This window comes from Schistocerca gregaria, chromosome 1 (genome assembly GCF_023897955.1).
Source record: "Schistocerca gregaria isolate iqSchGreg1 chromosome 1, iqSchGreg1.2, whole genome shotgun sequence".
NCBI lineage: Eukaryota > Metazoa > Arthropoda > Insecta > Orthoptera > Acrididae > Schistocerca > Schistocerca gregaria.
In genome coordinates, this window is record NC_064920.1 from 216,025,437 (window position 1) to 216,041,542 (window position 16,106).

Here is a 16,106-nt window from a genome sequence, read left to right on the forward strand (position 1 = left end):
TCTGAGCACTGTGGGACTTAACTTCTGAGGTCATCAGTCCCCTAGAACTTAGAACTACGTAAACCTAACTAACCTAAGGACATCACACACATCCATGCCCGAGGCAGGATTCGAACGTGCGACCGTAGCGGTCACACGGTACCAGACTGTAGCACCTAGAACCGCTCGGCTACTCCAGCCGGCTCCGAAGAACAGAAAGAACCTAAAACGGAAGGTGGCTGCTGAAGCAGTACACGGTGTTCATCTCCAGAGCAACAGAAACAGTCCAGTCAAATTGAATACGAATTATCACCATCCAAACAGTCAAAGTCCAGTGTATTAGAAGATATTGATGACAGTGTACTAGGGAATATTTATGAAGCCTATTACAATCGTGGCTTCAATTCCTGTATTAAAGTAATGAGGCATTAAAAGTAAATCAAATTGTACATTAATTTCAAATTATGTGTCTAGCAAAAGATGAGCAGGAGCTCCTTTTAAAGCAAACCCACTATGGCAATTACAAAATGTAGAAGAGCATGAAATATCGCAACTTCATAGAGCAAGGTCGTATGGATCTACAGTTCACTATTGTCACCTGTGAATTTGGGCACCAGAAGCGACTAAAATGGTTGGCCTGGACTATTTCAGAGCTTTGATTTCTTTCATTGACAATCTTAAGGCTGAATATGGAATTTCACCCAGAGATATTACTAAATTTGTCAAACGTAAGGGCATAGAAGACGATAATAGTATACGTCAGAAAGAATTCACGAGGGTTTATGGAGGGAGTGAACATGCTTATTACAGAGCAGGATGTTGAGAAAGGAAATAATTGGAACAGTGACCAGAGACAATTCCAGAATGAAGTGTCATCGGCACAGAGGAGAGAGAAAACTACAGCTGGCGTGTTGCAGTCTGTACATAGCTCTACCCCAGCTACCCAGTTTATGTGTCTTTATCAATGACAGACAGACTAGCAAACAAGTTGTAGCTAGCGCTGTTTTCAAGAAGCACAAGGCACGTTCGGCCCAAATAGTTCAAAGGAACTTGAAACAACTTGCCCACGAAATATTCATGCGGAGGCAAGCAAGAGTGGCAAAATGACTGCAGAAAACATGCGACGTTTTGTAACTCCAGTCCTTGGCAAACAAGTAACAAGCGACAATAGCTTATTGCTGTGTGATTGTACCCTTCTAAATGCAAGTTTTCCAAACAAAAATGTTATACTGAAGATATTTCCACAGAAAACACAAAATGTTGCCAAGCCCTAGATGTTTATTCTCTCAGCTATACAAGCTCTACATCAGAAGAACTGGTGATTTTGTGAGACTACAATCTACCAAACGACAAGATCATCAAAATTCACTCTGTGACTTACAATTAATTTTCTGCACCAGAGTAAACGCCTGTGTTGCAGTATGCTTGGCGAACGGCAGGTTATACCCATATTAGCATTTGAAGATGTGATTAATGTGGCTTTTGATATTGGACTGCTTGAATGCGAAAGTGTCAGGTGTGTAGAATATGAGTGTTATGCGCTGTACACTAACGTTAATGAACTACGTATAACTTCCCTATGGTATTGATAGTTGTTACTTTGTTTCTCTCTATTAAAATGTCACTTGTGGTAGAATGCAACATTTTGCATGGGAATGACACAAACCACTTTTTATTTTTTTGATCGAGTGTTTTCTAAGCATGGTTTCGTGCGTTTCTGAGCGTGCAAGGTCAAAGGTGTCCCTTACAAGTAGGAAAATATTTCACACCGAATTCAGTGGCACTTCGTAATCAGAAATCCTCAATTAATAACCTATATTTACTGAAGAATATGGCGGACATGACGTACGCGTGGAATCTATCATTTACAGCGAATTCAATACTTTAGAGAAGAAAATGAAAGCAAGCGATCGGAATTTTGTCATTGAGTATTTGAAAATCGCAAAATAACCCAATTCAAACTGTTTACTGATGACGCCATTCTCTCTCATGACGGTATCAATAACACTCATAAATCACACTGTTGGTCCGACAAAAAAATCAGTTACTCTAGTGGATACATATTTTCAAGAACGCTGCTTCGTAAATGTATGGGTTGGTCTGACAGACAATCACTTAACTAGGCCTATTGTTTGCTATGCTGCTTTTCGGGGCTACTTTACCACCACTTTTTTGAAAACGAGTTTTTAGAATTATAAGAAACCGGTTCCGTTGTCCACAAGTATGGATGCCTACTGGCAGCATGCCAGGACCACTACATATTATTGTCGTCAGGTGACCTAGCGCCTAAACGTAACATTAAATGGAAGATGGATGGGCAGAAATGATCATATTTCTTGACCAACAAGACTGCTGAACCAAACCCTTTAACGGTACATTTTTGCCTTTTGAGAGGCGAAGTCTACAAAGAGAAAGTCAACACAAGAGACGAATTGATCATTCGAATTATGAACTGTGCTGCCCTCATAAAAGAACGGCAAGACGACCTCAGAAGACTGACAAGCACTCTTGTCAAGAGAAATCGGAAGCTCATTGAAGTCGGGGGTGGAATTTACGAAAATCACTTCTGAACTTAATCATTTGCCTTTGCGTAACAGCTTCTGTAGCTATTTGTTTAGGTTACATTTTAACAGCTATATCTCTGTAACCACCAAAAGTTGAACTCATGTTAAATGGAATGTTTTACTTGACTTAGTCTATACTGGGTCTTCCAAAAATATTTACTATTCCTCCTGAAACAGAATGTAGATGTAGACAGACGTACGCCCATGTGTACCGCAACTCCACGCTCTGTCGTTGGTGTTCCTGCACTGATGCTGTTCTCTGTTTCCTGCAAGCTGTGGCGAGCAGATGCCAACGTGTGGGGGTTGCTCCTCTACCCCATAGGATGAGACGGTTCTGACATCCCCGTGAGTGTCACATATGCCACAAATAATTCGAATTCATGAAATCAATGAACACATTAACGTTCCTGTTGAACATATTTACAAGTAGTCAGTGCAGTGCTTATTACTAGACCGCGGATTTTAGTTAAAAACCTATTTTGTTCCTGAGTTCCTATTTGCATAAAAATTTGTACTTATGCGTTTCATGACTATTTACACTTAATAGCGGTAATTCTATAGGACCTAAAAAAGCCTATTTCGACGTTAGTGCCTATTTTTGCCTATTTCGGCTTTAATATCCTTAAAAGTGCCTATTTCATCATATAAGACAGTGGCTCCAGGTTTTCCACACTATGCGACAGATGGAAAAAAAATATTTTCTGCCCAGCGTGCAGCAAGGTAGGTAGTTGATCTTTTTTATTTTTTTATATCGCTATCCCTGTTAATACCAAATACTCTTTATAGGTGTTCTATTATTCATACGTAAAAAATACATCACGGATCTTTAGGTTAAAACCTATTTTTTTCATAAGCTCCAATTTGCATATAATCTGGTACTTAAGCGTTTCATGACTAACTAAACTGAATACCGTTAGTTCCATAGGACCTAAAATTTCGTATTTCGACGTTGACGCCTAATTTTGCCTATTTCGGGATCAAAATCCTAAAAAGTACCTATTTCGTTAATATGACCTAGAGTTCTTGTGTTTTCAAAGATTAGAAAAAGGAAGTAAACTTCGGGATTTACGTCTCATCAAAGGCGAAGGTCGTTAGAGACTGTTTACAATTCCTTTGCTTGCCTTACTACCAACAGCACTCGGCACGCTTGAATGGTCATCCATCCAAGTACGCGCCGAGCGCGACAGTGCTTAACTTCGGTGAGCGAATGGGAACTGGTCAAAGATTTGAGTTACACATTAGAATCGAACGTGGGAGTACTAAATGTTATATCTGAAAATATTTCGTTCGTAGGATTCTGGCCAGCTGTGTATTTTCGCAAAGAAACGGTTCCATAGGCCTTAAGTTGAGCACGGATTAAAATATCACAATGTTAATCGTAGACGTCCTCTATAGCCAAATTACTGCCCTTCGCGCATTTTCTCGCTGCTGTCTACAGGCAGTCCTATCAAACTACTCTGTTTCGTGAAAGTTATTACACGTGAATTTTCCGGTTATTTGACAGTAGTGAGATGTTTTCATCTGAAGCACCAGTAGATTCCATTCGCTTGTTCAGAAGGGGGCGGCCATCTGTCAGGTGCCGTATGTCTAGCAACGAGTACGGTACTTCCCCCACCGCTCTCATGCACCGCAGTAAAAGTATAAAAAAAAAAAGCAAGTCATCGTTCACTTTTTCCCAGCAAAAGACATGTTAAGCTTTACTGACGTTCTAAGTGCAAAATAAATTCTAGTTTCTGAGTGAGAATACAATGCCATGTCGAAAACAGCTAGTTCAAAGTCTACTCATATGAGGCGTTATACAACAGATGGGAAAATTATTTTCTGCCAAGCATGCAACAAGGAGGCTAGTTGATGTTTTTCTTAGCCTTCTTATTTTCCTGTCACTTAGGATTCTTTTTTTATCGCTATCCTTTAGCAATAAGAAATACTCTTTATATGCGATTGTAAGCTGCATTTCTCTTTTCTCTCGTATCAGGTTTTGAGTGTTAAGAAATCACACTTAACTCAGCATGCAGGTGGAATCGCACATAAAGCTAATGTTGAACAAAAGTCAAAATTGAAGCAAACTCTTTTAACCAATAAATTTGGCGAATCCTCCGAAAGTTCTGCAGTGATTTGTGTCATGCACTTGTGGCAGCAAACATCCCCTTTCGGAAACTAGAAAACTCTATTTTCAGAGGTTTTCTTAAGAAGTACTGCCATCAGTCTATTCCTGCAGAGTCAACTTTACGTAATAATTATGTGGATTCAGCTTACAATGCTGCATTGCACAGAATCCGAGAGGATGTTGGAGAATCTTGTATATGGATTTCTGTGGCCGTTACATTGCAAACCTGATTATTGGCAAGCTAGATCCAGATGCTCCATCCAGGGCTCATTTCATTTACTCAAAACAGCTTGCAAAAACAAACCAAAAAACAATAGCACAATTTGTGAACAATGGGCTTAAGGTGCTATATCCAAACGGAGTGGATGAGGGTAAGGTGCTTCTGGCCGTCACTGATGCTACTGCATATATGATAGCAGCGTTTCAACTATTAAAAGTATTCTACCCGTTGATGCTGCACGTAACTTTTGCAGTGCATGGGATCAACCTCATAGCAGAGCAAGTAAGGCTACAATTTCCTAAAGTAAATAAAGTAATATCTATGGTGAAGAAAATTTTTGTTAAGGCACCATCAAGAATACAGGCATTCGAAGAACAGCTTCCAAATGTCCCATTGCCGTCAGAGCCTGTTGTCACCCGCTGGGGCACGTGGCTGATAGCAGCAGAATACTATAGTACGCATCTCTCAGCAGTCCAGAAGGTGGTTGCAAATATACCGGAGGATGCTGCATCCGTAACTGCAGCAATGGAGTTGCTCAAAGATTCTTCTTTAAAAAGGGGCTTATCTTACATTAGGTCCCAATACACATTTATGGCAAGAATAATTTCACAATTTGAAGGCTCAGGGAAACCTATCTACGAAAATATTTCTTTGCTCGAAGAAGTCAAAATGAAAATTAATGAAGCGCCAGGTGAAGTAGGGTGAAAAGTACGGGCAAAAATGCAAACGGTTTTGCAGAAGAACACTGACCTGAAGGAGTTGTGTGCAGCTGCCAACATACTTTGTGGAAAATCCAGCACTCCTGACTGCAGCATTCCTGTCAATCATGTGCCGAAAATGAAGTACGCCCCTGTCACATCTGTTGATGTAGAACGTTCTTTTTCAGCGTATAAATTAATTCTGACTGACAAGCGCCACAGTTTTTCACTAGAAAACCTAGAAAAGATTTTGGTTATTTATTGTGAAGCCAACTATGGTCAGAATATGTGAAACTATGAATGTATTAATTAAACCATTGCCACATCTTTTTTAAGGAGATCTTTATCCCGCAGGAAATCAAAGATATTTGGAGTTTTGTTCAACATTAATGTTGTAGATTGCTGTGATCTGAAACTGTGTAAATATTCATTCTCCTTGTGTTAATGACTAATAACATGTTCATACTGCCAACACTGTGGATTTTAATTTATTTTATTTTCTCTGTATCATTTTTATTAGAGCCTATTTTAGGTTTTATATAGCCTAATTGAACTACTGAAGGAGCCTATTTTAGGTGCCTAAAACACACTTTTTTATGACCTAAAGACCGTGGTCTACTTATGACACAGCATACAAATTCACGTTTGCTATCGACGGAGCAGCCTAGTGGCGCCGCCGATAACTTGGACGCTCTGTAGCGTCGTTGGATGAAGTTTCCAGACGCGGGTTCCTATCGTCAATCCGTTCCTCAAGACAACCTCTACAACCGTTCGAAGTTTGTCGCAATATTTCTGGGACATCATGTATAACTTGTAAGCTACACCTAGCAAATCTGAAAATCATCTTTTTAACAGGCTATGACAATACGACGAATAATTCGACAGATAGAGACGTTCAAAGTCAATAGTTTCTCACTGTGGTAAAAGAAATGAAACAGTGGTATAAACGAAAAGCATCACCCAACGCCACGCAAGATCAACCATGCAGTGGGAGAAGGAAACCTCATAAAACAACAAAGAGGTAAAAGATTCAGCATAATGAACATCGTCGCTTATTGCAATGCTGACAATGTAAATTAAAGAACATTTTTTGCATGGAAATTATCAGTCAGTCCTGGATACCTGTTCGGCAATACTATCTAACTATAAAATTTTCTTCTACTTTTTCATCGTCTTTCTCAGCGATGGGAAGTACTTACGGCTATGTTTGTCTTATTCCTTCTCGATTCTCTTTAATAAGCTACTGGAACAGCTGGCGATACCTGCAAGCGTCTGAAGCACAGTTTCAAATGTGATATTTACTTGCTCGTTTGCCTCCACGCTGCCCTCCAATGCGAAATTTGTGATCCCTTGATGCCTCAGAACATGTCCTACCAACCGATCCCTTCTTCTAGACAAGTTGTGTCACAAACTTCTCTTCTCCCCAATCCTATTCAATACCTCCTCATTAGTTACGTGATCTATCCACCTTATCTTCAGCATTCTTCTGTAGCACAACATTTCGAAAGCTTCTATTCTCTTCTTGTCCAAACTAGTTATCGTCCATGTTTCACTTCCATACATGGCTACACTCCAAATAAATACTTTCAGAAACGACTTCCTGTTACATAAATCTATATTCGATGTTAACAACTTTCTCTTCTTCAGAAACGCTTTCCTTGCATTGCCAGTCTACATTTTATATCCTCTCTACTTCGACCATCATCAGTTATTTTACTTCCTAAATAGCAGAACTCCTGTACTACTTTAAGTGTCTCATTTCCTAATCTAATTCCCTCAGCATCACCCGATTTAATTTGACTGTATTCCATTATCCTCGTTTTGCTTTTGTTGATGTTCATCTTATATCCTCCTTTCAAGACACTGTCCATTCCGTTCAACTGCTCTTCCAAGTCCTTTGCTGTCTCTGACAGAATTACAATGTCATCGGCGAACCTCAAAGCTTTTATTTCTTCTCCATGAATTTTAATACCTACTCCAAATTTTTCTTTTGTTTCCTTTACTGCTTGCTCAATATACAGATTGAATAACATCGGGGAGAGGCTACAACCCTGTCTCACTCCTTTCCCAACCACTGCTTCCCTTTCATGCCCTTCGACTCTTATGACTGCCATCTGGTTTCTGTACAAATTGTAAATAGCCTTTCGCTCCCTGTATTTTACCCCTGCCACCTTCAGAATTTGAAAGAGAGTATTCCAGTCAACATTGTCAAAAGCTTTCTCTAAGTCTACAAATGCTAGAAACGTAGGTTTGCCTTTTCTTAGTCTTTCTTCTAAGAAAAATCGTAAGGTCAGTATCACCTCACGTGTTCCAACATTTCTACGGAATCCAAACTGATCCTCCCCGAGGTCCGCATTTACCAGTTTTTCCATTCGTCTGTAAAGAATTCGCATTAGTATTTTGCAGCTGTGACAAATTAAACTGATAGTTCGGTAATTTTCACATCTGTCAGCACCTGCTTTCTTTGTGATTGGAATTATTATATTCTTCTTGAAGTCTGAGGGTATTTCGCCTGTCTCATACATCTTGCTCACCAGCTGGTAGAGTTTTGTCATGACTGGCTCTCCCAAGGCCGTCAGTAGTTCTAATGGAATGTTGTCTACTCCGGGGGCCTTGTTTCGACTCAGGTCTTTCAGTGCTCTGTCAAACTCTTCACGCAGTATCTTATCTCCCATTTCGTCTTCATCTGCATTCTCTTCCATTTCCATAATATTGTCCTCAAGTACATCGCCCTTGTATAGACGCTCTATATACTCCTTCCACCTTTCTGCCTTCCCTTCTTTGCTTAGAACTGGGTTTCCATCTGAGCTCTGGATATTCATACACGTGGTTCTCTTCTCTCCAAAGGTCTCTTTAATTTTCCTGTAGGCAGTATCTATCTTACCCCTAGCGAGATAAGCTTCTACATCCTTACATTTGTCCTCTAGCCATCCCTGCTTAGCCATTTTGCACTTCCTGTCGATCTCATTTTTGAGACGTTTGTATTCCTTTTTGCTTGCTTCATTGACTGCATTTTTATATTTTCTCCTTTCATCAATTAAATGCAATATTTATTCTGTTACCCAAGGATTTCTAGCAGCCCTCGTCTTTGTACCTACTTTATCCTCTGCTGCCTTCACGACTTCATCCCTCAGAGCTAACCATTCTTCTTCTACTGTGTTTCTTTCCCCCATTCCTGTCAATTGTTCCCTTATGCTCTCCTTGAAACTCTGTACAACCTCTGGTTCTTTCAGCTTATCCAGATCCCATGTCCTTAAATTCCCACCTTTTTGCAGTTTCTTCAGTTTTAACCTACAGGTCATAACCAATAGATTGTGGTCAGAGTCCACATCTGCCCCTGGAAATATCCTACAATTTAAAACCTGATTCCTAAATCTCTGCCTTACCATTATATAATCTATTTGATACCTTTTAGTATCCCCAGGATTCTTCCATGTATACAACCTTCTTTTATGATTCTGGAGAGATATCGACGTTTTAACTTATCCCAAACGTGTTCCATTAGGTTCAGGTAGGAACTGTGGAAAGGTCAGTCTATTTCGGGAATGTTATTGTCCACAAACCATCGCCTCACAAACACTGTTTTATAACAGGGTGCATTGTCATGCAGTCATTATCTCCACTACATGCTTATCGAACTGGCTGCCAGCGATTCAGTTGTCGAGAACGGTTGCCTCAGCTTCGAAATGCTTGAAACAGTAGGTGATATCGCTTTTCCTACCAAAAACTGCACTGTATCGTTCGTATTGCAATAACCAACACGAAAAAATAAAATAAAAAAGTTCCATCCGTGAAATGAATCCTTGGCACTGTTACAAGTTCTCAAAATAGTAAAAAAAAGAAATTACTTTGTCGACGAAAAAATTAGGGGTCCGCATCCCCGAGCGCTCCTCCAGAAAAATAGCACTGCAGTTTAGTCATATCAGAAATAGTCGAGTTTAGCAACTTTGGAAGGGTTTAAATGTCCGTGATAGATTTGTCACTCAGATTACATCCAATGACTTCTCCATATTCGAAGTTTGCTGAGCTCTCGAGACCGATTCAGTCTGCTGTCCCTGCTTCTCTGCTGACCATATAATACTCGCTGCTTCCTTTTTTATAGGTGGGCCCCACCAATAAAAAAGGAAGCAGCGAGTATATTGTGGTCAATAAACTGTTACCTACTCGTGAATTCCGCATTACGTAGTGATTTCCGGATACTTTTGATCAGACAGTGTATACTGGTAGACACCACTTGACCGCCGTGACTTACGTCGGCAGTGGAGGATGTTACGGCCTCGTGGCATCAGCTCTATGGCACGCACCGGGCGTGAAAGTGACCAATGGGAACCTTTAAAGGGATTGTTGTGTACATAGTTCCGCCTAGTCAGCGCGTACACAACTTTCCCAATAGAGCGCGCCCCGCTAAGCACAAAAGCGCAGGCGCATCGCTCGTCCGTCTCCGCACTACGAGATGCCGCTGTCTTAGAGATGGACCAAATTCTGCTTCCGCCAATCCATGTATTAATATGTAATGCAGCCAATGAGATTGCTGCTAACGTAGAACCTTTTCTCCTGGCGGATCACACTTGCGCAGTGATACCTGAACGCTTGAGGTATTATAATGAGTGTCAAGACCTCCGATTAGTCAGTCTGAATTAGTCTGCATTAGTCTGGATGAGTCTGCATTTATCTGCACCTGTCTGTACCAGTCTACATTTGTCTGTACCAGTCTATAGTCAAGTTCCAGTTTGTGCCTAATAAGATTATCATATTCCTGTACATAGCCATGAAGAGAAATGTATAGACACTTTGTCGAGTATCAGAGATATGTGAGAATAAGATTAACGCACCAAGACCAAAGGAACTTCAGATCGTCAATTGCAAACAGCATCCAGAATCAAGTTATTTAATGTCTATGATTTTTATTATTTTAATAAATGTGTGTGAAAATTAATCAACTTCTGTTTAAAGTTGGTCACCGTCAATCTGCTACTCTAAGCGTGCAAGTGGCATTTCTATCGTCTGACCTAACGGCAGGAGATAAACACGCCACGATAAACCACTGCACTCGCCTACTTCGTTACATCTGATGGTGTGTGTACCGAAGGCCTTACAGTACGCACACCACAGGGATGCTTAATATTCTTACAGAGGAGCTTATTTAGTACGCCACTCTAGTAGGGGGTTTGGGTGTCGCGGCAGTACCTGTGTGAAGTCGGCGCCGAGGAATCCCTGCGTGACGCCGAAGAAGACGGCGATGGGCGTGACGAGGCAGTGGAGCGGGTCGCGCAGCAGGCGCGCCGACGCCGTCACCAGCCGCAGCCCGGAAGCCGCCTCCTCGTCCGGAGCGCTGCGGAACCACGACAGAACGGCGCTGCTCACCAAGTCAACAACACTGCCACCCTGGTACATGGAGCTACACGCTACTGCGCGCTATACATTTTGCGGCCGTGAGGCTGTCCCCTGATGACACTGTTTGTATGCAGCGAAGTAGCTGGAATATTGTAGCGAAGTACAGAGGTTCGGCGCCTGGTGCAGGAGTTGGCAGTTAACACTCAACACTAAGAAATGCAATGATGAAAAGCGCTGTACTGTGTGATTGCACGATTTCCGAACAATCACTGAAAGCTGCCGAGAATTCTTCAGGGTTGTATGGCCGTGGTCCGCGGAACTCTTCTATCCCTGAAGTTTCGTCCACAGCTGCGTTGGACATCTTCGGAGGTGCTCATGGAAGTGCTGAGTCTGACGAGTCGGACGTCGAAGAACGGCCTAAATACCGTGAAAAGGGGGCGTGATCTAGATTTCACGTGATAAGAGATGAATCATGTCAAGGATAAAATATAACTATCGATCATAGTACGTCAAAGATAAAAACTTCTCATTGATTCTGTAGCACCACTCTCCACAGCTAATTCTTTTCTGTTAAAATTATCACCATGTTTATATATTTCGATGCTTTCTCTATATATAATATACAAACATGGCGCTAATTTTAACAGAAAAGAAGTAGCGGCGATAGCGATTTATGGACAGTGGCGCTACAGAATCGATGAGAAGTTTTTATCTTTGACGTACTATGATCGATGTTATACACTGCTGGCCATTAAAATTGCTACACCGCGAAGGATGACGTGCTACAGACGCGCAATTTAACCGACAGACCATTCACACAAGGTTGGCGCCTGTGGCGATACCTATAACGTGCTGACATGGGGAAAGTCTCCAACCGATTTCTCATACACAAACAGCAGTTGACCGGCGTTGCCTGGTGAAACGTCGTTGTGATGCCTCGTGTAAGGAGGAGAAATGCGTACTACCACGTTTTCGACTTTGATAAAGATCGGGTTGTAGCCTATGGCGATTGCGGTTTATCATATCGCGACATTACTGCTGGCCTTGGTCGAGATCCAATGACTGTTAGCAGAATATGGAATCGGTGTATTCGGGAGGGTAATACGGAATCCGTGCTGGATCCCAACGGCCTCATATCACTAGCTGTCGAGATGACAGGCATCTTATCCGCATAGCTGTAACGGATCGTGCAGCCTCGTCTCGATCCCTGACACAGCAGATGGGGACGTTTGCACGGACAGTTCGACGACCATGGCTGCGGTTACCCTTGACACTGCATCACAGACAGGAGCGCCTGCGATGGTGTACTCAACGACGAACCTGGGTGCACGAATAGCAAAACGTCATTTTTTGGATGAATCCAGGTTCTGTTCACAGCATCATAATGGTCGCATCCGTGTTTGGCGACATCGCGATGAACGCACACTGGACGCGTGTATTCGTCATCGCCATACTGGCGTATCACCCGACGTGATGGTATGGAGTGACATTGGTTACGCGTCTCATTCACCTCTTGTTCGTATTGACGGCACTCTGAACAGTGGACGTTACATTTCAGATGTGTTACATCCCGTGGCTCTACCCTTCATTCGATCCCTGCGAAACCCTACATTTCAGCATGATAATGCACGGCCCCATGTTGCAGGTCCTGTAATGGCCTTTCTGGATACAGAAAAACGTTCTACTGCTGCCCTGGCCAGCACATTCCCCAGATCTGTCACCAAATGAAGACGTCTGGTCAATGCTGGCCGAGCGACTGGCTCGTCACAATATGCCAGTCACTACTCTTGATGAATTTTGGTGTCGTGTTGAAGCTGCATGGGCAGGTGTACCTGTACACGACATCCAAGCTCTGTTTGACTCAATGCCCAGGCGTATTAAGGCCGTTATTACGGTCAGAGGTGGTTGTTCTGGGTAATGATTTCTCAGGATCTATGCACCCAAATTGCGTGGAAATGTAATCACATGTCAGTTCTAGTATAATATATTTGTCCAATGAATACCCGTTTATCATCTGCATTTCTTCTTGGTGTAGCAATTTTAATGGCCAGTAGTGTATTTTATCTTTGACAAGGTTCATCTCTGCTATCACATGAAATTCAGACCACGCCCACTTTCCACGGTACTTTGGCCTTCTTCGACGTCCTACTCGTCAGTCGGCAAGACTTGGCACAACCAGGAGCACCTCCGAAGATGTCCAAAGTAGCTTTGGTCGAAATATCAGTGATAGAAGAGTTCCATGTGCAAGTAGGTTGTTAGGTTATTTTTATATTGGTAACGCCACGTAGGGCTCTGTATGAAAATCACTGGCTGTGCTGTGTGCAGTCAGTGGCTGGTTGGCATTGTTGTAATACTCGCCATTGTAGTGGTGGGCAGTTGGCTGTTAACAGCGCGTAGCGTTGCGCAGTTGGAGGTGAGCCGCCAGCAGTGGTGGATGTGGGGAGAGAAATGGCGGAGTTGTGAGAGCGGATGATCTGGACAGAGACAGTAACTTTGTAAGACTGGCTGTCATAAACTGATATATATATATATATATTATGACTTTTGAACACTAGTAAGGTAAATACATTGTTTGTTCTCTATTAAAATCTTTCATTTGCTAACTATGTCTATCAGTAGTTAATGCCTTCAGTAGTTTGAATCTTTTATTTAGCTGGCAGTAGTGGCGCTCACTGTATTGCAGTAGCTCGAGTAACGAAGGTTTTTGGTGAGGTAAGTGATTTGTGAAACGTATAGGTTAATGTTAGTCAGGGCCATTCTTTTGTAGTCAGATTGCGTTGCGCTAAAAATATTGTGAGTCAGTCTAAGCACAGTCATGTATAATTTTTCTAAGGGGACGTTTCATACGTCGACCCTTTGCCGAGGATACCTCACTGGAATCTTCTGATATTTTCTTGTAGTTTGTGTAATTAGTTTAGCTTTTGTTTATTGCTAACGCGTAATCATAGAGAGAATTTCCTTTGTAGTTGCAGTCTTTCATTGTTGTACTATAAACAGTTGTGGCATGCATGTAGTTTTGCACGAAGTATTTCGCAGCTGCGCTTGCAATTAACTATATATTATTTTCAGAGCTATGTTAATGTGTTCTCTTATGTTTGCTCTTCAAATTGTGGTTTTCTGTGTTGTCGTGTGAAATATTGTGACAATAATGGAGTGTGAAAAACGTAACACTAGGCTCCAAAGTAAACTGAAAAATAATAGTGACGACGAGCGTAGCTTACCAACACCACTGTGTAATGAATTAACAGACATTCAAAGTAGTAATTTGGTAACTGTGCATAGGGAAATGGAGCGGGCGTCAAATAATGGTGTAGACAGTAAAACAGGTAGTGAACGGGGAAGCATTATCGATCGATCGGTCGGCAACAGTTCGCTTCAGGAATCGGGAATGACAGGACACAATCTTGCAAATACTGTACATTCAGGTTTTGCGTCCTCACCGTTTTCTCAAATAAGTCAAGATACATTTTCTGTTTTTCAAACTGCGAATATTGCCGGTTCAAATGCATTGCCGAATAGCACTGAGGAACATGTTTAAGACACCTGTGCATTGTTATTACAATTAATGCAACAAATGGAAGAAAAGCTTCAAAAGTTAGACCCAGTGGAACATACGCTTGAACAAACACGTGAAGATTTAACTACTGAATTACATAAAATCGAATCGAAATGTCAAAAAGTCTGTAATGACGTAAAAACACAAATTTGAGAGCATTTCCAACCTATTTTTTCGCGGCATGAAAATGCATTACAGAATCACGAAGCAGCCATAAAAGAAATTCAAACAAAATCAGAATCAAATTAATACGCAACACCAAAGAGAAATCCGGGAAGTACAAGATCAGCTGACATAGGTAATACAAGAATTACTTATTTCAGAGGACACTCGCGCTCCAACACGGGAAGAGGAACTTAGAAATACGGAAAAGCCACAAAATAATAACACAGGGCATTTCGGAAATTATGAAAAGGTGCACCGAATTTTGATATGGAACCGCTGACACGACGTAACAATGACCTATATGCGACTCGACGACAAGATGATTTTGACTATAAGCTGTTCATTACTTCACGGAAGTTCAAAACATTTAAGAATTCTGGCAACGACATTCATCCACAAGCGTGGCTCCATCAATCCTCTCGTTGTTTTCCTCCCAACTGGTCATTAGAGCACAGATTAGAATTTTATGTGTGACTATTTAGAGAATGAACCAGCTGTAAGAATGCGATCGGTCATTCACGATTGCCACAGTGAAGGAGAATTTTGTCATGCCTTCCTCTCAGCATATTGGTCTCAAGCTACACAAGACCGAGTAAAACATAGCATCATAATGATGAAACATTTCGAACAATCTGAATTCTCCAGTCTTGTGAAATATTTTGAAGACATGTTGCACAATAATCAGTACCTGTCAAACCCATACAGCCCCTCAGAACTCATCCGCATTTGCTTAATCAAACTACCTGAACATTTACGACATATTATTTTGGCAGGAAGTTGCAAAGATGACATTGAAGCTTTTCAGGGATTGTTACAAGAATTGGAAATTGACACTGACAATCGCGGAAAGCGGAAACAGGAACACAACAATTACAGGTCACATCCGTCACAATTCCTCGATGACAGAGATAATAAATGGACACGACAAGGCTATTCTTACAACGTAAATCGTGACCAAAACAGACACCACCCATATGACAACCACTAGCAGAGTAATAGTTACAGAGGAAGATCGCATTTCCGTATTAATGAATATGACAGACCAATCATAGAAACAGACAATATGGCAACCAGAACTATTATTATCAAGGGAGGCAGAATAACTTCAGATGCAACAGTTCAGTGCGCAGTTACGATTCAGGGAGAAATTCTCCACCACTTAACCGACAAGAAAGGAACTACCGACATGACGACAGACGATATAATCGTAACGATAGACCTGAATTGCATCAGAACTGGCGGGATTCAAACAGAGCAGGGCCCTCTCGACAAGGTGAATTTGTAGAAGTTAGGTCTCCTAATCCCAATAACGGCGCGCGCCAACAAAGAGACAGACAATGACTCGCACTGCAGACAGCCACGTGCGCCGGCTGGCTGAGCGAAAAATAACATAGACGCTAACCTTGAGAAAAATTTTAGCATTCCGTACCGACGTATACAACATGATAATTACTTGGAAGTTGAAACTCTGCGCACTAGAAAA

General features: G+C 41.6%; 1 protein-coding gene across 1 annotated transcript in view; it reads right to left on the minus strand.

Annotated features, from left to right (window-relative positions):
• LOC126337104 (protein unc-93 homolog A-like) overlaps window positions 1-16,106 on the minus strand; it is a 297,653-nt gene that overhangs the window by 43,821 nt on the left and 237,726 nt on the right. Inside the window, exon 4 of the mRNA XM_050001439.1 lies at window positions 10,756-10,900. Within this exon, the coding sequence (XP_049857396.1) occupies window positions 10,756-10,900 (145 nt within the window). The remainder of the gene's footprint in view (window positions 1-10,755; window positions 10,901-16,106) is intronic.